The 25529-nt window shown below is 45.8% G+C and overlaps 1 protein-coding gene across 1 annotated transcript in view; it reads right to left on the bottom strand.

The window, feature by feature from the left end:
- TMC2 (transmembrane channel like 2) overlaps positions 1–25529 on the bottom strand; it is a 65151-nt gene that overhangs the window by 7477 nt on the left and 32145 nt on the right. The window contains exons 9-17 of the mRNA XM_053201381.1: positions 21597–21739; positions 20132–20279; positions 17250–17438; positions 14425–14604; positions 12797–12946; positions 10728–10856; positions 7650–7717; positions 6567–6806; positions 397–522 (exon numbers count right to left, since the gene is read on the bottom strand). Of these exons, the coding sequence (XP_053057356.1) occupies positions 397–522; positions 6567–6806; positions 7650–7717; positions 10728–10856; positions 12797–12946; positions 14425–14604; positions 17250–17438; positions 20132–20279; positions 21597–21739 (1373 nt within the window). The remainder of the gene's footprint in view (positions 1–396; positions 523–6566; positions 6807–7649; positions 7718–10727; positions 10857–12796; positions 12947–14424; positions 14605–17249; positions 17439–20131; positions 20280–21596; positions 21740–25529) is intronic.

Here is a 25529-nt window from a genome sequence, read left to right as displayed (position 1 = left end):
CTGTGCCTGGAGTTTCTCTTCCATTCCCCTGCGGAATCCGTTCTACCCGCGAATGCACCTGACTCAAATGGCTGAGGAAACAACCCCTCTCCCCTTTGATCTCACCCAACCAGTGACCGATGGATGCTGGTCTACGAAAGCCCCATCCCTCACCCTTGAGCAGGATGACTCAGACACACTGTTTCCCGGAGCCCCCCCCCCCCCCAAACCCCCATCCACATCCACATTAAAATCATCCCAGTGATAATGACCTTCCTCCCTCACCAATTAACTATTTGCGTTCGAGTCTTCGTCTTGGGCTCTGCCTCTGGGAAGTGTAGATTAAGTAAGAGGGCAGGAAAGGAGGACCCGCCAGGGGAGTCTCAAGGGCAAGGGGAGGGGCCCTGGCTGACTTACAACATCAGCAGGATGGCTGGGATGATCAGGCCAGGGTTGGCGAGGAAAGCAAAGATCTTGCCCAGGAAGGTTGGAAAATCATTTTCAATCGTCTCTTGGATGACGTCATACATTCTGTTTTTCCCACTGTAGAGAGAACACATTACGGCACGTCAGAAAGCTCGCCTGACACACAACTGTGCCCCTGCCCCTGTGGGTCCAAAGCTGCCACTCACCCCTGCTTCCCTGGAAAACCCAGAGCTCTGCTCCAAATGGGCTGCAGGTGAAAAATGCCCCACGAGGAGCTGCCATTTGGCTACGGTTTAGAGCTGGGGCAGAGCCCTGGTTCGCCAGCTTCATGCTGGCCCCTTGGTCCCTCAAAACTTCTCAGACCACATGGGTCTCCTGTGTCTGATACCTTCCTCCACAAGATGAAATGGGTTTTCTACGACACTCTCGTGGGAGAAAACTGCCTGCGAGATGTACCCGTAAGCCCAACATGGAGCTCCCTCTGGACCCCCTGGCTTGGAAACAGCTCTCCAGAGGCTTACGTGATAGACAACCTCATGGTGACTCTCAAAAACACCTGCAATCAGTCTTCAGATTATAGTTTCAGGAGAATGGACCACCTGGGACGGGCTCCTGGACAGGTCACAGCGGTAATTTCAATTTTCTTCAAATACCTAAGAACCTCTACGTAGACTGACTTCCACAAGCACCTGCCCAGAAATCATGGTCCACTGCTAGCTTTGGCTGGTCATTTCAGTGCCAAGACAATGGACTTTAGGGCTTGAAATTCCTGCTTCAAGTCCTTGCTCCTTCATTTATTAGCTGTGGGACACCGTGGATAATTTACTTATTCTCTTTCTTCCTGTGTCTATCTTCCTGTATCCCTCACTCTCCCCATTAGAGCAGTATTGTCCAGTGTAGCTATTGAAAAGAAACTAAACATTAAGTAAAATTAAGTAAAACTAAAAATTCAGGGTTTTAGTCACTCATTTCAAGTGCTCGGTAGTCATATGACTTGTAGCTACTGTATTTGAAGAGGAGATATGAAATGTTTTCCCTTGCATAGAAAATTTTATTGGACAGTGCTGCAGGGGTTTGATATCTTTGGCCAAGGTACTGAAAATTTCTCTTCCCTAGTCGCCTCTTCTGTATAATATAGTATAATAATAATATAGTATAATATGGGATTATAAGCATAATAATAGTATTTGCCCCCGAGGGTAGTTTAGAGGACATAGATATGAATTTATATATAACATCGTGTATGGGACCATCAGACTGTAAGTGCCCTCCAAAATGTTATAGCCAGAAGCTTCATTTTTCTTTTCTGGAAAGTATTGATCAAGGATTGGCAAATAATGGTCTACGAGCCAGATTTGGCTTGTTATTTTCATATGGCCCGAAAATGAAGAATGGTTTTTATGTACTTAAATGGTTGGGGGGGTAAAAAAAAGAAGAATATTTTGTGATCCATAGAAACTGAAGTAGGAAATTCACATTTCGGTGTCAGTAGGGAAAATGTTATTGGAACACAGCCACGCTCATTTCTTTATATATGGTCTAGGGTTGTTTTTGTGCTACGATGGCTGACGATGAATAGTTGGGTCAGAGACCATTTGTCGCCATCTCAATGCTGAGCGCTATCGCACAGCAAACTATGAATTGCCCTGATGCAGTTATAACGACAGCATTTCAAATGCCCTGCGTATGACCATATTATGACAGGTAATTAATTTTTTATTATTATCAGCACCTACCCGTCATGTAAACACAAGAAAAGCAAATCTCACGTGTTCTGATTTCAAGTCACAGTCAAGCATGGGTTATTTTGTCCTTGAATCGTGATGTATTAGATGATGTATTAGTTTCCAGTATGCGCTACAACAGATTCCCACACGGGTGACTTCAAATAATACAAATTTGTTCTCTTATCGTTCTGGAGGCCAGAAGTCTGACGTGTTTCACTGGGTTGAAACCAAGGCGTTGGGCATGGCTGCGCTCCCTTCAGAGGGAGGTTCCAGGGGAGAATCTGTTTCCTTGCCTTTTTTCAGTATCTAGACCTTTACTCCTTACATTCTTTGGCTCATGGCCCCTTCCTCTTTCTTCAAAGCCGGTGCCATAGAATCTTCAAATCTCTCTCTGCTTCCATGGTCACATCACTTTCTGTTTTTTCTGTGGTCAAATCTCCCTCTGTCTCCTTCTAATAAGGACACTCGTGATTTAGGACTCACCTGGATAATCTAGGATAATCTCCCCATCTCAAGATCCTTAACTTAATCACATTGGCAAAGGCCCATTTGCTGAATAAGCTACCACCCGCAGGTTGCAGGGATTAGGACATAAATATTTTGGGGAGCCATTATTCAGCCCACCACTGCATCCTCTCTGGTCCCTGAAGATTCACATTTGTCCCACCTGCAAAACACATTCTTTGCCTTCCCTTCCTCCCCCAAAGTTGCAGCCCATTATGGCATCAACCCAAAGTCCAAAATCTCATCTAAACATCATCAGCTCAAAAGTCCCAAATTTCATCATCTAAATCAGGTATAGATGTGACTCTGGGTAGGATTCATCTTGGAGCAAAATTCTTGTCTATCTGTGGACCGGGGAAACCAGAAAACAAGTTCTTTACTCCACAAATACACTGGTCAGTCGGCCATAAGATAACAGTTAAAGCTGGCTTATATAACATTCTTAAAATTTTTTTAAATTTTTTAAATTTATTTTTGAGGGAGAGAGAGAGACAGAGCATGAGCAGGGGAGGAGCAGAGAGGGAGGGGGACACAGAATCCGAAGCAGGCTCCAGGCTCTGAACTGTTAGCACAGAGTCCGATGCGGGGCTTGAACTCATGAACTGTGAGATCATGACCTGAGCCGAGGCCAGATGCTCAACCGACTGAACCACCCCGGAGACCCGGCTTATATAACATTCTTAAGTACCTGGTGGGTCTTCCATGTAGGTTGTGGGAATTCAGTCCCTTAGACCAGAGGGTGGTACCCAGATCTTTTCTGGAGAATTCTATCTCTACTTTTGGCTTCCGCTGGGGTCATTGAGAGGATCCCAGTCACAAGCTTAAAAAAAATCCTCTGCATGAATGAATATTCAGGTTTTTTGATTCTTCAGAAGCACTAGCAAAAAGTTGCCCAGGCTGCCCCTTTGTTTTCTCTTTCGAGTGTGCTTTCCTGACCATGAATTCGTTTTTAGGGTCTTTTTCAATCTGGATAAGGTTTTCCCAAATCATCAAGTTCTGGTTCCTTTTCTCTCGTCAGCTCTTTTCTCAATTTATCTCTTTCCTCTCACGTTTCAGTTTAAAGCGAGAAGAAACCAGGCTGCACCTTCAACACTGTGCTTAGAAGTCTCCTTAGCCAAACATGCAAGTTCATGATTTATAAATTCAGATTTCCATACACTTGTTGGACATAATTCAGCGAAGCTTTCTGTTCTCTATATAGCAAGGACCCCCCCCCCCCCCCCCCCCCCGCCTTCCTCCGCTTTCCAAAATTATGTTCGTCACTGACCAGTGGTGCAGTAATTAAACTGCGTTTGATTGCAGGAGCTGAAGAAATGCATCTGGAGAAAAGAAACTTACTTAAGACTTTTAGAGTTTCCGGCAAAAGCAGCTGCTGGAAGAGCTGAGGACACTGAGAGCAACATTGTATTCAAAGGACGGCAAATGACCTCGAGTGCTTTTCTTTGGCTCTTGACGGGTCCATAGATGTTACTGATGCAACTCAGTTGTTCATTTGAGGAATTAATGCTGAGTTTGAAGTGGCTGAAGGACTGATTTCTGTGAATATACTGTGTGGAACAAATTTGGCTGAAAATTTCTCAAAGAAGTTAAGTAAACCCTAATTTGGTACAACTAGCCCCGAATTCCATCGAGAATGTACCCATTCCATTGAATGGAATGGAATTCAGTGTGGGTGAAATGAAATGGATCTGCTAAGATGTGCTGTAGCTGATAACGGTCGAAGTATGTGTAGAGCAGAAGACGGCTTAGCTGGACAAACTGACAAAGCTCGTGAAATTTTGGATGTGTGCAGACTATGGTTATTCATTCTCTTATTCAGCTGTAGGTAATTTGCAGAAAATAGATGAATCTGTCACGCGCAATCGCCATCAGTAGTGTCGATGGTGGACTTCTTTCGCTCTCATGACTTAGTCCTTTTCCAACATGTACGTTTTTGTCAGAGACAGAAGCCCAGGGGCGCCTGGCTCGCTCAGTTGGAGGAGCGTGTGACTCTTGATCTCAGGGTCGTGAGTTTGAGCCCCACGTGGAGTGTAGAGATTAGTTAAATACACAAAACTTTAAAAAAAGGTAAGAGATAGAAGCCAAGTATTCTGACTTGTCCTACTGCACAGCAGTTCGATGGCTTAGCAGCAGGAAAGCTTACTGGCAATTGTTTTCCTATGGGAGGAGATGTGTCGTCACGTCTGGTACAGTGATGGATCCGGGCGGCAAAGGTGGCCATCTGAGCGGTGAAATTGACGTTTGATGACGGGGAACAGTAACTTTGAGCCTCTCTTATGTGAAATATTATCGCCCCCTCTCATAAAAGAACTCCATTCTTTTCACTGGTAGACCTATATTACAAAAAATTACTCTCTCTTGTCCTATCTTGAATTTCGTCAACAAAAACTTTGTGGCCATTTCTTTCTCTTGTTATATCAGTACTTACATGATATGCTTGATTTTTCCTCTTGATTCCTAAAGCCTAAAATATTTGCTCTCAGGCTCTTTACAGAAAAAGTTAGCTAAGCCCTTGTGTAGATAATGCCTCCCACCTCATAGCATTGTTACGAGTCCCAGCTCCCCCCCAGTTTGGCCAGGGCTCAAGTTTGGCTTACTGTGGATTAGCACACTCCTTTAAGTACTTGGCAAATAATACACTAAATCTTCAAAACAACCCTCTGGGGTAGGCACTACCGTTGTTTCCATCTTAGAGGCAATTAGCTTGTGGTGTTGGGAGCTAAGTAACTTCTCAAGATGACCCAGCTGGCAAATGACAGAGCTGACTGGAGAGTCTATGCTCTAAGTCAGGAGGTTGGTGATTTTTTTTTTTTCTGGAAAGAGCTAGACAATAACAATCTCAGGCTTTTTGAACCGGATGGTCTCTGTTGGAATGACTCAATTCTGCTGTTATATTGAGAAAGCAACCGTAGATTAGAAGCAAGCAAGTGGGTGTGGCTGTACTCCAATTACACTTTATTTGCAAAAACTTTATGTTATGCAATACTGCCCATCTCGTTCATTTATGTTGCCTGCCTGGATCTGGTTGGAACCCTAAGTCCCTCCCTGTACAAGTGAATTTTTGTGACGTGAAGGGTCTAGTTTGAGCGGTGACCATAAACCAGATGTGCTCTTCTAGACGCCGCGTATGAAGCAGCGAGAAAGGAAGCAAACATCACACCCTCATGGAGCTTCCTTCCTGGCCTCACCTTACTCCTGGCCCTGGATGGTTGTTACATGAAGAAAGAGTCTGTGGTCAATAAGGCTGGAGAGCCACAGAACTCCTTCTTACGAAGTAGAGAGATGGCTTTCTTTCCAAGGGGCCTCACACTTGGAAAGATAGCAACAGATGCATATGGCTTCTCAATGTACCTCCTTATGCAATTATTTATTTCTTTACGCAACGCCTAGCCCCCTAAACTAGTCCGGCTTATCTCCTGAGCCCACAGCACTGACAAATGCTCTGCAGAGCGTGGGGACCCAGGCCAGGGTCTCAGTGGCTGCTTCACGCTTGAAAGGCGCTTGCAAATGTATGGTTATTTCGTCTTCAGAGTATCTCCCATTACTCATGCTACAGTAAGGTAATCCAGGGCTGTAGATTATCCAGATGTTAAAAGGTCAGATCTGTGCTGTCCAACATGGTAGCCTTCGGCCATGTTTCTCGTTCTTTCAGTGAAAATGAATTGTAATGAAGTATAGAAATTTAGTTTCTCGGTCCTCATTTCAGGTGCTCAGTAGCCACGTGTGGCTGGTGGCTACCATATTGGATCGCGCAGCCATAGAACCCTTCCGGCCCTGCAACAATCTCTATTGAACAGCCCTGATGATTTGCCCAAGGCTCCATGGCCCTTCGCAGCCCGATGTGACGCTAGACCTGGCCTTCTGAGCCAGCACTCTCTGAGCGGGCTGCCTTGGGAGAGGAGCTGCTCCCGGGCCACTAAGCCTGTGCACCTGAACGGCCCGCAATCAAAGGAGGGCGGGAGGGACATGATGGCGTAGGCCACGGGCAGGAGGCTGAGGAAGAGCACCAGCAGCAGGAGGCCCATGTAGAAGTTGTTGGATCGGGAGGCTTTGAACACGCGCTCGTGGGGGACGTTGCTGCTCATCACCGCCCAGCACTGGAAGTACATGGAGGTCAGCAGACGCAGCACGTTGACGCCTACCAGTCCCGGGGCATAGAAGGAGCCCATCCTGGAAGGGCAGACATCACACACCTGGTTGGCCCAACAGCAGGAGAGGCCAGGGAAGGAAGACAGGAGGAAACGGGACCGAGAGGTTGGGAGCACGAAGCCTAGCCGCTTTCCCTGCAGGTCCTGAGGGCTGGGGTCTCCCACGTAAGCAGGACATTTCTCACCAAGCCTTGGCCACCGGTTCCTCAGGGGAAGGAGGCGCTCTGAGCACCCCCGGCTTGGGCTCTGGCCAGGATTTAACCACTGTCTCACCACAAGGCACCTAGCAAATTTTTTGGCCTCCTGTCCATTTCTCCGTGGCCCCCCTAAAACAGCATTGCTGCCCAGCAAAGTATCTGAAGTCCTTAAATTGAGAGCATTGGACACTGGCTTGCGGCGAGCCCCTGGAAGTCTTGAAAGCCTTTGGCTGAAGTTACGCAGCCTTTTCTTCCAACTCATGTCTCAGAGGAGGGAGCCCCTTGGCTCCTTTACTCTTCTTCTCCTTCTTATTTTCTCCCTCCTTCCCTCTTTCTTTCCTTTCCCCTCTGTTTCTCCTCCCTCTCTCCCTTTTTTCTCCTCCTTCCTCCCCTCTCTACTTCTTCCTTTTTTCCTTCCTCCTTCTCATTCCCCTCTCTTTCTTCCTACTCTCCTCCCCTCCCCACTCTATGGTAGCACATGGGTTGGCCAGACACTGCCCTGGTTCTCATCCCATCCTGTCCTCTATTTGTCATCTCAAAAGAGGCAGTTCAGAGAGGTCTGAAGATTTGTCCAGCCTCTCCCCAGCTAGCTGGGGGGCAAAGCCTGGGATGCCACTTTTCTGACTCCCCCAATGAGGTGGTCCCCAGATAGAAAATGCAGAGCTCACCAGATCATTCCTTGATTGAAGATCAAACCGAGTACATTTCCACTGATATCGAATTCAGCGTAAGAGGGCTGCAGGGGGAGGCAGACAGAGAGAAAGGAATCCATTAGGTATCAGCCAGCCTCTATTACCAGCCAACTGGCTAAGCCAAGGCCACTCTATCCCAAAGGGCCTGCTCTGGTGACTGAAGAAACTTGGGTTTCACGGCTCTGTTTCTTTAACACGTTTTCCACGTTTCAAGAGAAGATTTGAAGTTCTCAAAGTTGAAATTTTTTCCAATGACTTTTTCGACGAAAAAAGTGAGAATTTTTACCTTTAAGGGATTGCAGGCCAACAGTGTGTTCTTGGGAGGGCACTAGCCCCTAGGAGAACATTTTATCAATGCTCTAATCAGAGATGGACCTTGAAATTATAGCCGAGGCATAAATTGAATAAATAACCAAATGCGAGTAATCAGATGAGGAGTCAAATAAAACTATAGTTTTGAAAGCAAACAGGCAGGGGCACCTGAGTGGCTCAGTCGGTTAGGCAACCGGCTTCTGCTTAGGTCATGATCTCACACTTGTGAGTTCGAGCCCTGTGTCGGGCTGACAGCTCAGAGCCTGGAGCCTGCTTCAGATTCTGAGTCTTCCTCTCTCTCTGCCCCTCCCCTACTTGCACTCTGTCTCTCTCTCTCTCTCTCAAACATAAATAAACACAATAAACATTTTCTTAAAGCAAACAAAATAACTAAACCACTCTTTCAATTCTCTTTTCTCCTTTTCACCTTCCTCTAGTCTCAGAGCAGTTCATGGAAAGGAAAGAGCTCAGCCAGATTCCTATTTTCAGCCTGAATTTGATTTTCAGAGTTTCGGAGATCTGTCAACTATGTGAAAGAACGCAAAGTGTGTGAGCACTAGGGAGTTGGGCCTCCTTATGCAGCATGCTTAAACCGACTTCCCCATTTGTCCTTCGGGGAATGGAGGTCAAAGGTGACGGGGGGGGGGGGGAGGAGGAGGAAGAAGTCAAGAGAGAGAGAAAGGAAGGTCAGGCATGGATCAAGGGAGGAAACATACGTATTCCAGATACGTGAGGGTTAAATCTTAGAAATTTGAAATTTAACATTTAAAAATATTTTTAAAAGCTTCTCATCTGCTGGGTTTTGTGTCCCGGTTAGAAAATTTTTCCTCACCCCAGGGCGCCTGGGTGGCTCAGTCAGTTGAGCATCCAACTGTTGATTTTGGCTCAGGTCATGATCTCATGGTTCGTGAGATCGAGCCCCATGTCAGGCTGTGCACTGACAGAGCACAGCCTGCTTGGAATTCTCTCTTTGCCCCTTCCCCCCTCCATAAACAAAATAGATTAAAAATGAATATTAAAAATTTTTTCCTTGGGGGGCGCCTGGGTGGCACAGTCGGTTAAGCGTCCGACTTCAGCCAGGTCACGATCTCGCGGTCGGGGAGTTCGAGCCCCGCGTCAGGCTCTGGGCTGATGGCTCAGAGCCTGGAGCCTGTTTCCGATTCTGTGTCTCCCTCTCTCTCTGCCCCTTGCCCGTTCATGCTCTGTCTCTCTCTGTCCCAAAAATAAATAAACGTTGAAAAAAAAAATTTAAAAAGAAAAAAAATTTTTTTTCCTTGGGGCGCCTGTGTGGCTCAGTCCGTTAAGTGGCCGACTTCAGCTCAGGTCATGATCTCGCGTTTCACGAGTTTGAGCCCTGCGTTGGGCTCTGTGCTGACAGCTCGGAGCCTGGAGCCTGTTTCCGATTCTGTGTCTCTTTCTCTCTGACCCTCCCCCATTCATGCTCTGTCTCTCTCTGTCTCAAAAATAAATAAACGTTAAAAAAAATTAAAAGAAATAAATAAAGATTGAAAAAAAATTTTTTTAAACGTTTTTATTTATTTTTGAGACAGGGAGAGACAGAGCATGAACAGGGGAGGGTCAGAGAGAGGGAGACACAGAATCTGAAACAGGTTCCAGGCTCCGAGCTGTCAGCACAGAGTCCAATGCGGGGCTCGAACTCACGGACCACGAGATCATGACCTGAGCCGAAGTCAGCCGTTTAACCGACTGAGCCACCCAGGCGCCCCAAAAAATTTTTTAAATAAAAAAATGAAGATGGCATTCCCTTTGAGCATAAAGTTCATTACTCTTGTTCTCAGATGAAATTATGAAGTTTTCCTTGCTATGAGGAGGAGTTGAAGAGGCTTGTGTAACATTGTGGTTGGTGACTAAAAGAAAAAAAAATATGACACAAACCTGTACTGGAGCCCTTACCTAGGCCAGGCCAATTCTATTGCAGGCCAAGATGAAAACGACTCAGGTAAACAAGATATGGAGCTCAGTTCAGGCAAAGTGCCCCCCACCCCAACACCAGTGACTACAGGGTCAGTGAGTGATGCGTTGTGAGAGAGCCACACACAGGATGGATGAGGCCAGAGATTCTGCCATATCACAGAAGGCCACCCAGAGGGGAAATGACCCACATTTAGAACGAGCAGTTTCCTAGGTAGGTGGGGAAGAGGAGTATTCCAGGTGGAGGGAATGAGTCCAAAGAGGTTTCTCAGAGCATAATCCAGAAGACTGCACCAATGGCGACTGTGTTCTTTGGGTGTTCCAAGACTTTCTGAAACAGTCATGTCCACATCTGCCCTCTCCCACCCCGAGATTTCACAGAGTCTCAAAAATTACGAGCTACCTTGTCCCCTCATCCACTTCCATTACCGTTCCCATCGCTTGCTCAGTGCTGACTTCAAAGGCTAGTGTTCTTTGCCTTCTCGAATGAGAGGCGATGCCACTGTGGAATTTCTTTACTACCGTCTGCTCAGCACTGAAGCATGGGATCCACTTTTCCCCAGACCAAATGCCCCATTTCCCGGATAGGAAGGCTGCATTGTTAATTACATGGGGGCGTGGGGGAAGTGGAGTTTCCTCTGAGAAGGCAAATATGACACTTAAAGGACATACACATGGGATACGTCAATACTTCCCAGAGCAGAGATTGGCATCAATTATCTAAATAAATGCCTAGGAATGCGTCTGGCTATATCAGACAGGATGGCTGAGATGCCTTCCTGCGGAAATGTCCCTGAAACGGTGACCTACAAACCCAGCCTCCAGGTCCCAGCACCAGCAATAGTTCATGAACCGGACGAAGCAAGCTCGCACGAAGTCCCCCAGCAGGATGGTGATGTAGGTTACCAGCATGTCAGACACCGTCAGCCTCATGAATTCCTGCAAGGCGGAACACAGGAAAAGGGCCTGGTTAAGGTCAAACCTTGCCCATCCCTTCCAGTGGACTGCAGCCATGCAAAGTCTTCCTCACCCACCTGAATCTTCTCTGCGACCTTCTGGTTCTTGGGGACAGAGAGGTAGTGCAGAAAAAGGCCCCTCGGCTTGGGAAAATGTTTATTTTTAGGTCCTAGCTCTACAAATTACCAATTGCATTGCTTTGGAATAATCTCGGGGCCTCTCAAAGCTGATAATGATATCAGCCTTGCAGGGTTATTGGGAAGCTTAGTGATTATGCATGCGAATTGCCCGGCACATTGGCAAGGCCCAGTATATGGTAGTTATCAGCACTGTTGCACAGAGAGAGGATCTGAAGTCTTCCTCCTTGCTTCCCCCACCTCCTCTGACGTGCAGCTGCCCCCAGCTAAGACTGAATCTGACCACTTGCCCTCAGGACAACAGCCAGCATTCTTCATCTCCTGCTAATTGGATGTTTTGCTTGTTATATGGAGATAATAATGCAGATTTTACACGAGGCACACAATGGAAAAGCCAAAAGCAAAGCTTTTCTCTGCTTTATAGGGTGAATATAATTTATTAATTTAAAAAGGTGGAAAAGATCCACCAGGCATTATCACAATTTTTAAGATGTCTTGGAGTTCCTATGGGGCACAGGGTCTGCTTTATTCATTGTTTGCATCCTCCAAGATGATTAATAAATGCTGGATGAACGGCTGATGAGTTTTCGGTAGTATTCCTCAATAATAATTCAAGTTAATGCTCCTAAGTAAAAGACAAATCAATGTGTATCAGGTCTCCACGTCTGGGCAAGGTGATGCTCTGGGGCCTGGGGTGGAGGTGGTGGAGGGTACAGGTGAGCAGTATTTAACAGCTCACACTCGTCATTGCTACAGGTTCAGAAAGAGACAAGCTTTAATCAGCGTTTGGAACGGTGATGGGCATTCAGGCAGGAAATGAGACATTCTACCGCAGAATACTCCAAAGGAACCATGTAGGTAATAAACTCTCTTCGGCCTTCTAAGGAGGGTGGGTTTCATTGACTTGAGGACGCTTTCTCTGTTACACATGTGAGGGCTTTAGAAATGCATGAGCTAGGGAAGCTGGGTTGCTTTGTACAATAACGAAGAGGAGGATTTAAAGAGTATGGGGGAATCTGGACTGGAGGAGACAAGAAATGGTGTCTGAGCCCTCCATGGAGGGAAGGCTCGGGGGGCAGGAGGGAGAAAAGGCCCCCCAGGGCCACATGGGAAGGACACTGTGCAGCAGGAAAACATCTGCTCGTGGATTCATAGGCAGTCTTTGATGGACTGAGTGATGTAATCCCCTCCTTCATTGTACTTCGCCATCCTCAGTTAAAAACACTGTTGTCTGATGCGGGTGGATGTGAGTGGGTTCTTCAGGGAGCCCACAAAGAAGTGATAAACTCTGCATCTCAGCGGGGTGGCATACGAATAGAAATCCTGTGCAAAAATTGAGGAAAAGAGGGCCACTGATCCCTGTGTTGCCTGCAAATACTTTAAGTGTCTGCCCAGGAAGGCGAAAGACATTAGCCTTTGAAGTCCACACGGTGCGACCCACAGGAACAGTGGTGACAGTGGTTAGGAGAAAGGGTAGTTATTAATTGTTGAGACTAATCCAAACCATTAATTCTCTTTACAAAAATGCACAGAGGCATATACACACACGAATCCTGCATTCAATTTTTAGGAGTACTTATTCATTATTTCCGGGTGGAGAAGCCTCAGGCTTTCAGTGAAATCTGCAGTAAAACTCTAAATGAATACAAGTGGCATTAGACTGCTGAACAGAGCATTCAGAGAAATATGTGGGATGCTGAAAAAAAAGGGAGAAGAGAAAAGGTGAAACTTTCCGAAGAAGAATGAGAACAGGGATCACTTTTTCAGGGAAGCAAAATTACTCACAATGCCCACAGCTGTCTCCCAGCAAGAACCCCGGGGCACATCTGCAGGGTGCAGGGGTGGCCGGGGGACACTCTCATTCCAACCCGAGGAGTTGTAATAGTTAAACAGAGTCCAGTGAGTGAGGTTCTTTATTTTCTCTTCATTAGAAAGCTAAAATGGAAGATGGAGATGTGGATTGGAAGGAGCCAAGGGTGGTCCAACTGTTTCCATGGGAACAACAATTAAAGCAGAATATGCCACTACCCTGCCACCTAGCCTCTGTCCTACCCCACAACAGTCTTTATAAGAATACCTTCCCAGCCTTTCAGTCTGTACAGGAGAGGGGGGCATTTGGCTGAAGTCCTTGGGTCTTTTCTACGAAGTTATCTTTTCAAAGTTATTATCCATCCACCCACCCATCCATCCATCCATCCATCTATCCAGTCGTTCATTCTTCTTTTGAGAATAATTTCTTTGAGAGTCTATTCTGGGCATGCAAGGCAGGGTGACACAAGAGTGCACAAGAGAGACAGGCTTCCCTCAGAAAGTTCACAGTCTAGTAGGTGACAGAGACGGAGGGATAAGAGCTATGGGAAATATCCTCTGGGGACCAAGGAAATCCACGTCAGACCCTGGGGGCCACAGAGAATCTCCTGGAGGCAGTGACATCTGAGACAAAACCTCGGGGAGGATTAGTCAACTAGTCAAAGAAGGGGAGAAGGGTGGAGAGACAGGCAAGAGAAATTTTTGTCCAGGGGAAGAAATGTGAGGTTCAGGAGAAGAGAGCAGTTCACTGGGATAGGAGGAAAGCCAGAAATGAAGGTGGAGGGGTAGACAAAGGACAGATACAATTACTTCCCTGCTTAGAACCTTCCAATAGCTTTCTGATAACCTCAGGTAAAAATTCATGCAGCCCAATAATGAGGAGGAAGGGGTGGGGAAGAGGACCATCATCATTTGACCCTTCCCTTAGGTTCATTTTCCCCTTCTTCCCTCTGTTCCTTTCTTAGCCATCCTGCAGTTCCTTGTTTGGACCAGCTGTTCCCTCTGTTTTTTCCAGTGTCTTGTAAGACTCTCAGGTTGGGCAGGGGAAATCTGGAGTCCCTCCTATGCACTGCCATGCTGCCTGGGCTTGCCCCCATCGAAGCACATGCCACAGCACGCTGTAATGAATGAGTCTGTCTCCCACCCTAGATGTGAATACCCTTGGAACAGCACCATGTCTTGCTGTCTGCTGTACCTTCAGGGCCTGACATACTGGGTGCTCCATAACCGCCAGGTGAGCAGTGATGAAAGGTTGGGTCAATCATGCCATATCATCTCAATGGACACTTATTTGGTTGGTAAACATTTATGGCAGCTACGATACAACATAGGAGAGGCTGCAGATAAAATATTAAGGGGACCAAATGACATGTATATGATGTAAAAAAAGACAACTAAGGAAAAAACCGTAAAGACCTGCAGCGCAATGTTAACAATGGTTGTCTTTGGGTCATAGGATTCTGGGGATATTTTTTTCTTCATTTTCATTTCCTCAACTTTCCAAAGTTTCTTCGCTTAATAGGAATTACTCATAAGGAAATTATTACAGTGGAAAAAGGAAATTTCGTGGGCACAAGGGATTAGGGGGAGTTGGTGGTCTTTACCTTGAGGTGAACATCATCCATCAGGGCCAGGAGAAATGTGTAGAGGTTCCCCAGGAAGAGTGCAAAGATGCGTCCGAGCTGCCACTTCAGTCCAATGCGTGGGTGGTAATTCTCCAGGGCAGCGATGGTTTCAAACAAAGGGGGACAAAACATACCAAGCAGGGACATCACAATTTCTACCTGAGAAAATCAGGAAAGCCTGGATGACTTGTGCCATTAATATCACTTGCTTGGCCACCGTCTCTGCACTCCCTAGGGCCATGAATCCCCGGCTCCTTCTTGCCCCCCCTCTGCCTCTGGAGATGCCCTCTGGTCTCCACAACTTGCTGTGTGGCCTTGGCTAAGGGACCAACACACCCTGAGCAGTCACTGTATGTCCCACACATCATACCTGCTCTGTGACTGGTTGCTCTCATGATGTTGCCATTAGTCTTGATAGAAATAACAAACTTTCTTTGAGAAATAAATGAATTAACATATGGAACAGTGTTTTGTGTTCTGTAAAAGTCATGAGCTGGGCAAGAGTCACTGTGGTAGCTCTTATCTCAGGAGCATGGAAGACAGGCAGCTCAAATCACAGGAGGGAACTAATAGCAGGGAGATGTGGTTAAGAGTATTGCATTTCAGGGTGCTGGGGTGGCTCAGTCAGTTAATGGTCTGACTCTAGATTTCAGCTCAGGTCGTGATCTCACGGTTCGTGAGATTGAGCCCTATGTCGGGCTCTGTGCTGACAGTGCAGAGCCTGCTTGGGATTCTCTCTCTCTCTCTCTCTCTCTCTCTCCCCCTTCTTCATCTCTTCTCTCTCTCTCTCAAAAATAAATAAACTTAACAAAAAATTTTAAAAATAGAGTATGCCATTTGGAGTTAGCTCTCTGGGGTTGAGCCCCAGCTCTATCATTTGCTGGCTTTGTAATTTAGGAAAAGTTACATAATTCCTTCAGAGATAGGAGCTCAGGCTCCTTGTTTCTTCACATATAAAGTGGGAAAGACAGTTCTTGTTGTGAGAGTCAGAATAGATGATGGATGTAAGTCTACTAGCCCAGAGCCTGGTAAGCATTAAATTTTGGCTCCAATTTTGGGAGAATCCTACTCGTGTAACTGAACCTAACCACAGTAGAACATTCTTTCTGAAATTAAAACTGCTCATCTAGTGGAGAGTAAATCCTTAAACTGCTGACCAAGGTACAGGTGGGTCAACTCTTCTGGGCTGGTTCTGACTCCCTCACATTCTGTCACACTGACTGTTGGCTTGGTTTTTCATCATCTTCATACCTTCACACCGGCTCATGCAGTGCTTCCCACCTGGAAAGCCATCACTGCACCTCTTCCACTGCTACCTTTCTTCACATGTTTCTTTAATGCACAGCCTAATTCCTGCCTTTGCCACAAACTCCCTCTGTCTCTCCAGCTCACATTGGCCTCTCCACCTGCCACACATCTGTAACCCAAAACATCTTATTTGATCACTATTCCAGCCTATTTCTGTTCGTACTTTGGTTTATTCTTGTCAAATCTGCTTCCTAAGGAAACTACAAAATCCACTTAAGGGCAGAATCCATCTCAAGCATCTTTTGTATCCCCCTCACAGCTTAGTGACCTGATGTTTTAGATAGGTTCATTGTAAATAGCATGTAGTTTTAAAAAAATTCAATCCAATTATCATTGCCTTTAAACTGTAGTTGTAATCCATTTACATTTATTGTAATCACTGATAGATTTAGATTTAAATCTGTCTGATTTTGTGCTTTACATTTGTCCTAGAAGTTCCATATTTCTTTTTTTATCCTTTCTTGCTTTGTGGGAGGAAATAGATTCTTTTTATTTAATTTATGTAGCTCATGATTCTGTGGGTCAGTATTTTGTTCTCTGGGCTTAGGTAGGTGGTTCTTTTGCTGGCCTCACCTGGCTTCATTCGTGTATCTGTGGTCAGCTGATGGTTGATGGCTTCATTCATATGTCTGGTCATTGGCTGGCTATAATGTAGAATGATGAGATAAATGGGTCCTGTATCTCTCATCATTCAATAGGCTAGTCTGGAACTATTCACATGGTGGAGGTCTCGGGGTTTCCAAGAGAGCAAGTTCTAATACACAAGCCCTTTTCAAGTCTGCTTATATCATGGGTGTTACAGTCTCATTGGCTAAAGGAGCTTACATGGCCAAGCCTAGTTGGATTCAAGGGATGGGGAAACAGATTCCACCTCTTCATGAGAGGAGTTAGAAAATCATATTGCAAACAAATATAGGAATACAATAAGGGGAAGAATTTGTAGCCATTTTTGCTAGCTACTAAGATGTTAGATTGCCAAAAGAGATTTACGGATTTAATATAATTACAATGAAACTTCAATGCATCTTATTGTGGATCTTGTTGGGAGGGAACTCAGTCTACCCGATATCAATACGTACTATAAAGCCATAGTTTATCAGTGTGTGTTTAGTGCAGGAACAGGTAAATAAACCAATGGAATAGATTAGAGATCCCAGAATCACACCCACACATTAACAGATACTTGATTTTTGATGTATGGCACTGTAGAGCTGTGAAGAAAGGATCACCTTTTTAATAATTGGTGCTAAGACAACTGACTATTCAGTTGACTGACATGCTAATTATAATGCAGCTTTATCAACCTACAAAAGCCTTATAAGAGGTGACTCTTGGTTCAAATGTTCATGCTACCTGACTAGAAAGGGATGTAATGTCACTCTTTAAAACATGTCCCATAATCCAGATTTTCAATTAATTCAGCAGAATGGCATAGGAATGAGTATAATTTCTGTGTTTGCCCTCAATATTCACTTCCACAGAGATGTCCTCTTTACCTCATTTCTTTCATACCAGCTGACATTCTGCATTTTGGAGAATTCCTGCGATCGCTTCACCACAAAATAAATGAGGTATCCACTTCCACACAAACAGCAGATGATGAGAAAGTTGGCCAGGACCCGGAGAAATCTTGTCAGATGGATATTTTCTTCTTTGTTACTCTCTTGTTCATCCACTATCGATTCCTTAATGTGTGGAAAGGAGATGTGAATAATTACAGGCCAGGAACCAACAGGAACCATTGTTGTTGGGTTTCTGAGATGACTATTTCCTATATTTTCATACATGAAATAATACAAAGGAGGTGGTGCAGAGCACTGTTGCCCTATGGAGAATAATTTTCTTTAAGACGATATAGCTTATTGTTATTGCTATTTTGGAACATGTGATAACAAAAGCTTAGATTTATTGAATACTTACTATATGCCAGACGTGGTACTAAACCCTTGCTTTGCATTATCTCTCCTAATCCCCAAAACAAACCAATGGAGTAGTTTCTATTATTACCCATATCTCAGATACTAAGGCCCGGAAAGATTTCAGCAACTGTCTGACTGGGATTGTTTTAAAACCATAGATTAAATAGATTAAAATGAAATGTTAAGAATATTGAGTCTTCTAATCCAGGGGCCAGCAAACATTTTCTAGTAAGAGCCATATAGTATATAGCTTGGGCTCTGCAAATCATATGGTCTCTCTCACAACTCCATGAAAACAACCTTTGACAATATGGCAATAAATAGGCATGGCTTTGTTTTTTTTTTTTTTAATTTTTTTTAATGTTTATGTTTATTTTTGAGACAGAGAAAGACAGAGCATGAACGGGGGAGGGGCAGAGAGAGAGGGAGACACAGAATCGGAAGTGGGCTCCAGGCTCTGAGCCATCAGCCCAGAGCCTGACGCGGGGCTCGAACTCACGGACCGCGAGATCGTGACCTGAGCCGAAGTCGGACGCTCAACCGACTGAGCCACCCAGGCGCCCCGGCATGGCTTTGTTTTAATAAAATCTTATTTACAAAAATAGGCAGGAGGCTGGATTTTCCCCTGGGCCATAATTTGCTGATCCCTGTTCTAATCTATGAACATGGTATATCTATTTATTTAGAGTTTCTTAATGTCTTTCAGAACTGTCATATTTTTTGGTGTAGCCATCTTGTATATTTGTTGTCGTTAACTCTGTTCCTAAGAATTTTATGTAATTCATGTAATTTTATTGTAAATGGAATTAAAAAATTTTTTCCAATTGTTTGCTGTTAGTATATAAAAATACAATAGATTTTTTTTTTATTATAAACTTTGCATCCTGCATCCGTAATTCTCTATGAAGACACAAGATGGCAGTATATGGCAGACCAAAGATGGTAAATGAGGCCTCCCAGTTTCCAAAGTACCTGGAAGGAGACTTTTCCACTCAATAAACAGTTACTATATTCAGGTTCAGATTTAACTAATTTATGAACCCGTTAATATACCTCAGCTCATGCTGTTGGCACATGTGTCCCGTTATGTAAGGGTTTATCCCTGGTTTTAATAGACTCGGAGAAGCAGCTTTCACCTTCCCAGATGTTTAAAGTGCCTCATAGGCATTGGCCTTCTCTGTCTTTCTCAGACAGGCCTGGAGGAAGAGGCAGAGCCCTCACTGATCCCTTTCCTGCCCTTGGATGCTCTGTCAATGGGCCCCGGTGCTGGGAGAAGGGGAAGGGTGGAGAACCCAGGCAGCTCCCTGAGCTCCCCACTGCCAAGCTGTCAGGACTGTGGGCTCATGAAACCCATGTAGTGAGCTGCTGAGCCCAAGCTCTGCCCCTGGTGGGTGCCCCTGCCGTCTGTCTGCATTGCAGCAGCCCTCTTCGGCCAGGAAGGGCAAGGAGAGAGGGGAGGGAAGAAGACAAGCACACTGATGTCGTGCATCCGACCTTTGGCAGGTCGTGAGGGAAGAAAGTCTGACTGGTCGCATGGGGGAAATATTGAACTATCAATAGCTCTGAATGGTGTTGACAGTCATGGAGGAAAAAAGAAGATGCCCAGTGCTTTGGCATACCAGTTTCTGCCTTCATTCATTTGCTTACCCTTAGGTCTGCTTCTATTTTTTAAAATAAATAGAGATGTATAGGCCACCTCACATATCTTTTGTGACAAATCGATGAGGTAATTAAGTATGGAGTGGCACATTTAAAAAAAAATTTTTTTTTTTAACGTTTATTCACTTTTGAGAGACAGAGAGAGACAGAGCACAAGTGCGGAGGGGGCAGAGAGAGAGGGAGACACAGAATTCAAAGCAGGCTCCAGGCTCCGAGCCGTCAGCACAGAGCCCGACGCGGGGCTCGAACCCACGAACCACGAGATCATGACCTGAGCCGAAGCCGGACGCTCAGCCGACTGAGCCACCCAGGCGCCCCTGGAGTTGCACATTTAATTGACTCCCACAACCAGCATTCGCTACTCTTTCTAGGTTTTCTAATCTGTCAGAGAGCTTCGAAAGAATCCATTGCCAGGAATTCCCCAGCCCCTGACCAATGACACCAGAATCTCTGGGGGTTTGGGTCCAAAAGATTTTTAAAGCTGCTGAGGTGATTCCATCGTGCATAAAAGGTTGAGAACTGCAGCCTCACGTGAGTCCTTCTACTCCCTCTGGCAGAAAACAGTTCCACGAAGAAACAGGCAGGACCAGGTCTCCGCCATATTAAAAAACAGATGGTGGGTATCAGTCCTGAGCATCCTTTCTGGAAGGCTTGAGAGCGAGGCCCACACTTCTGGTAGAGCTCTTACCACAAATTACTTGGGGGATCTTATCCACCATGCCCTAGCTCGGTGACGTCCCCTAATGACCAGCGGGGCCCGAAGCTCCCCCCAGGAAGTGGGAACTACTCTAGGCACCTACCTTGAAGCTGGTGGTGATGGAGGCATACTTGTTGTCGGCTGTCTCTGAATTCCCGATCAGGTAATCCCAGCTGGTGAACATCTTGAAGCTGAAGGTGAAGTTAGCGCTCTCCCCCTCGCTTGCGCTGCCCTGGGTATTGCTGGCCATCCTGTAGGGTGCACACCACTGCTGTTACGACTGCCCAGGGAACCTTGGCCTCAGTGGGTCTGGGGCACAGATAGCAGACATCCAATGCAGAGGAGAGAGCCAAGACAATTTGAATTGGGCTAACGATAGCCAGGACAGGTCGCGCCTCTCCGTCTCATGTGTTGGCTTCCGGGATTTGCTACTCCAGGGGCTTAGTTAGCTTTCTGGCTCATCGGGGAAACATTCCATATCTCTGTACTTATCTGGGATAATAGCAGGGGGAAAATGTAACAACATGAGGGCCAAGCTCATCTCCTTGCTTTTCTTTGTTGCCTGATGGAGCTGGCCAGATGGCTGCCTATCACCTGGTGGTTACTGTCACGTTCAGGGCAGGCCCTGGCGGACGGCAGCGTTTTCTCCCGAGATGATGTGATAGAAAGCCATGCTGGGCCCGCACACTGCCCTTTCAGAGGTCCTATCCAGGCTCCCAGAGTGCCCCACTCTTCTCCTGCAGACGCAGCTACTCGTACGCTTCTGGGAGGAGTGAGCTCTTACGGCCTTGCTGAAGGGTGGGTAGGCCCTGGTAGTCAGGTTTGTGCAGGAGACGGTGTCCCCCACCCTGCACCAGCCTGTGCTGATTGGGGTCCCCTGGCTTCGAAGAAGGCAATTCATGGGCCAAGGTTTTTCTTCAGAGAATATAAATGAAGAGGCACCGACGAATTAAAAGGCCATTTCTGACCACAGAGACAGGTGGAGTTGGGGCTAGAGAGGACACCATCGTTAACCCATCGTGAATCGCACCATATACGTTCCTTTGCGCTGTTTTGTCTATAAGTGAGGGGCTCAGTGCTGACATGCAAGCTAGAGTTACAGAGGAGCGGGAGAGTTGTTTTTTGTTTTTGTTTTTTTTTTGAGGAAGCTGAGCTCCAGGGAAAGCAAAAACAGACCTCAAAGACTTCTCTGGTCTTACCTTATCAGGTACTTGCTCCCTCTCAAGCCACACTGGCCTTTGACAGGTTTTGGAGCTCATTAGGATATTTGCTGCCTCAGGCCCTTTGCACATGCTCTTCCTTTGCGTAAAATGCTGTCCCCCAGACTTTCAGTGTGATTGGCAGTTCTCAGCATCATGTAAAGATGCTTCTATCCCATTTCCCCAAACTTCCCCTATTACCCTGTTTATGCCTTTTATACTACATACGACAATCCATATCTGCATTCTTTGTTTCCTTATTTTCTCTCTAAATTCCCACAGGAAGGTAAGCAGGCACAGAGTGGCCATAGGAGCGGGATGTTTGTGTGAAGGAAATGAAAAGCCTGTGAAAGACACGGTCATACTTACGATCTAATGACAATCATCAGGCTATAGCCGAACACGCTGACCCCCACCATAAAGTAAGCCATGGGCAACCTGTACCTCAGCCACCCGATAGTCCTCTGGTTGTTGTAGTAGCCGTAGAAGAGAGCAGAATACTTGATGTAGCCCTGCGGGACAGCAGATCAAACACTCCGGGTTTGTAAGCTTCGTACATATAGTCACCAGACACTTTTATTCTACCGGGAATGTCTTTCTCAGGGGGTTAATGAGAGTCTGAGAGGAGAAAGGAAGAATTGTGGGTACCTTACTTCCCCCAGTGCTCCCGAGTCTATCCATGTCTCCATGTCTTTCCTTTGTTCTCTTTATTCTCCATTATACAGAATGCTTACAGATACAGGACGAGGAGGACAGCATTGCTAACATCCCGGATAAAATTGGGGATAAGGGGATGTGTGTATGTGTGCGTGTGTGTGTGCACACGCGTGCACGCTCACAGGCATGTAGAGCTCCAAATTCTTTCCCCCACAATGCCAGGGTCTTGATTTAACACTCTGGAAGCAGGTGGGAGTCTGTGAGCTTTCTCAGTGCAAAACTTACAGAGAAAACTATACATTATAAGACTCACAGTCGAATCTGAGCCTCAAGTCTTTTTTTCATTTCTATTTAGGATTTTTGCTTTTTTTTTCAAGTTTATTTATTTATAAAGTGTATTTATTTATTTTGAGAGACAGAGACAGAGAGAAAAAGAGAGAGAGAGCGAGTGTAAGTGGGGGAGCGGAAGAGAGAGAGGGAGAAAGGGAATCCCAGGCAGGCTCTGTGCTGTCAGCACAGAGCCCAACGTGGGGCTTGAACTCACGAACCGTGAGATTGTGACCTGAGCCAAACTCGAAAGTCAGACGCCTACCCGACTGAGCCACGCAGGAGCCCCTTTATTTTAATTTTATTTTTTTAGAGAGAAAGAGAGAGCGTGCACAAGCAGAGGAGAGGGGCAGGAAAGAAAGAGAGAATCTCAAGCAGGCTCCACACTCAGCATGGAGCCCAACATGGGGCTCGATCCCACGACCCTGGGATCATGACCTCAGCCGAAATCAAGAGCGGGACGCTCGACTGACTGACCCATCGAGGCACCCCTGAACTTCAAGTTTTAGTTTGGTTTTCAGATATAATTTGGTTTTGGGTATAATCAGTACACTTTTTATTTGTAACAGAAGCTTAGAATTTTGGCACTTCTTTGACATCTTTGCTGAATGTAAAGCGGGGGGTCATTCTGGCCTCACATAGATATGTAGCTGGAAAGGGGAGGCAAATCGTAACAGTCTCTTCATATACCTAAGGTTGTTTCTTCTTTAAAAATTTTTTTTAATGTGTATTTATTTTTGAGAGAGGGAGAGAGAGAGAGTGCAAACAGGCGAGGGGACGAGAGAGAAGGAGACACAGAATCCCAAGCAGGCTCCAGGCTCTGAGCCATCAGCACAGAGCCTGACACGGGGTTCGAACCCACGAACTGTGAGATCGTGACCTGAGCCGAAGTCAGACGCTCCACCGACTGAGCCCGGGGCCCCTGGGTTGTTTCTTTGATATGATACGTAAGCTCAATAAACGGTCATCTTAAATGTTAGTTGTCATGTGGAATCCGAATCACGTAATTAACTTTTCATACCTTGTTATATTAAAATCCATCGCACTCCCCAAAATACCGAGTAATTAAAAAGAGAAAAATACTAACTTTATGGCAGAGAATTCTGGCAGACACTACTTTAACCAACTGGGCACTGTTAACATCACCACTAATAACACACATCAGCATAATGTAACCCCGATCTGACCCCCTGAGAAGGGCATATTATCTCTGTGGTAGGCTTCCCAGTGATGTATAACCTCACTACAATCGTGAGAGAACAGATACCCAGATTGAGGGACCTTCTCCGAAACCACTGTCCAGTACTCTTCAGAAGTACCAAGGTCACTGAACGACAGAGAATTGTCATGGATTTGGAGGAGACTAAGGAGACATGACAAATACAGTATGAGATTTTGAATTGGGTCTTGGAATAGAAAAAGAATATTAGTGGAAAAATTGGCGAAATCCAAATAAATATCACACTTCAGTCACTATTCTACCAAGATTAATTTCTTAGTTTTGATCATGTAAGATGGTGTCATAAAGTGAAGTTGGGTGGGGGGGTACATGGGAACTCTGTACTATTTACGCAGCTCTTCTGTAAGCTTCAAATTGTCCCAAGATTTTAAAAAATTATCTCGAGATTTAAAGTTTTTAAAGCTTAATTGTTCCATCCTGTACTACCTTTTACCCACACGTAATTCTGTAACAGCATGTATTTGGTCACGTGGAACATAATGGTTCCGTACGTTATAAAAATCTGCCAAATGTTAACATACTTCTTACACCGTATTTAAAAAGTCACCTTTGTTAATATCTTCGTTGATCTCATCAGAAAAGGATTTAATCACTGAGAAACGGACACTGTCGCTTCGTGGTGATGGATAGAAGTTCTCCAAAACTTTAATTCTGGCCTGAGACATTTTAGGGGCACCTGGACTGGCTCAGTTGGTGGAGCATGTGACTCTTGATCTTGGGGTTGTGACTCTGAGCCCCACACTGGGGGTAGAGATTACTTTTTTAAACAGCGCGTTACAAAAAATAGAAAAAGAAAATTTGCCCATTGGGAGCAACAGCGACAACAAAACAGAGGATTACTGTTGAGTAAATTCAGTTTGTTTTAGGCACATAGGATATTCCATAGGAGTCCTTGAGTGAAATAAAGAACAACGGAGGGGCGCCTGGGTGGCTCAGTCTGTTAAGCGTCTGAGCGTCTGACTTTGGCTCAGGTCATCTCGCCGTTTGTGAATTTCAGCCCTGCCATTGGGCTCTGCGCTCACAGCACGGAGCCTGTTTCCAGATCTGTCTCCTTCTTTCTGCCCCTCCCATGCGTGCATGCAATCTCTCTCTCTCTCTCTCTCTCTCTCTCTCTCTCTCTCTCTCAAAAAATAAATAAATGAAAGAAAAAAAGAATAAAGGAAATCCTTAGGGGTAATACACGGTAGTAGTTGTATATAATACTTAGTTGTGTAGTATTATTTGAAACACACTTATTCCAAAGTCTTAGAAAAATACTCCAACTCACTTCCACGCATACCTGAGAGGTCTCGAACCTGCCTAGGAGCGTGAAGGATAGCAGCAGCAATGACCTGTTGCCTGAACCGTCACAGCCGGGCCTCTCAGCCTCAGGAACTCCTTGGAGCTACAGACCAAGCCCTCCAGAGGCACGGAGGTGAGGGGATTCAAAAAGGAGGGAAGTTCGTTTCAGGCAGTGTCCTGAGCCGAAGCAGGGAGGCAATGATATGTGATGGGTTCAGGGATCTCTCCCAAACTTGACAAATGCAGGAACATAAGGTGTGAGGGCTGAGATAGAAATGGAGCTGGAGAGGGAGGGAGTGGCCAGATGGTGAACGGTTCTTTCGTAAACCTGATTCAAAACACTGGATTTTATTCCATTTGGGAACGGGAATAGATGAATATCCAAGGTAGCGAAGTGAGAGGGCCAGGTTTGCCTTTCAGAAAGATCACGCTGGCAGCAAAGGGAATGGAGATTTTAGGAGCCAAGTCAAAGCAAGGAGCAGAAGTAGAAGATTCGGACATGGTCCTGGTACGGTGGGGACATTATTGGAAGAAGAGGCAAGAGGGATGGGGCAAAGGGGACGGAGTCAAGATGGGTTTAGGAGAAAGGCTCAGACTGAGTGGTTGGTTGGTTGTGGGCGTGGTGGTGGGGAAGAGGGGGAAGTGTAGGATGACTTTCAGCTTTCACACCGTGTTCGGATGGATGGTGGTTCCAATAAAGGAGATGGAAAAAAGCGATGTGGGTTTGGCTGGACAGGCACTGAATTTCAGGAGCAGGTAGGACATTCAGTTGAGGATGCCATGTGAAGCTTGGGAAC

This window comes from Acinonyx jubatus, chromosome A3, assembly GCF_027475565.1.
Source record: "Acinonyx jubatus isolate Ajub_Pintada_27869175 chromosome A3, VMU_Ajub_asm_v1.0, whole genome shotgun sequence".
Lineage (NCBI taxonomy): Eukaryota > Metazoa > Chordata > Mammalia > Carnivora > Felidae > Acinonyx > Acinonyx jubatus.
The sequence above is the reverse complement of the archived record's forward strand: the minus strand, read 5'-3'. Positions and strand labels throughout refer to the sequence as shown.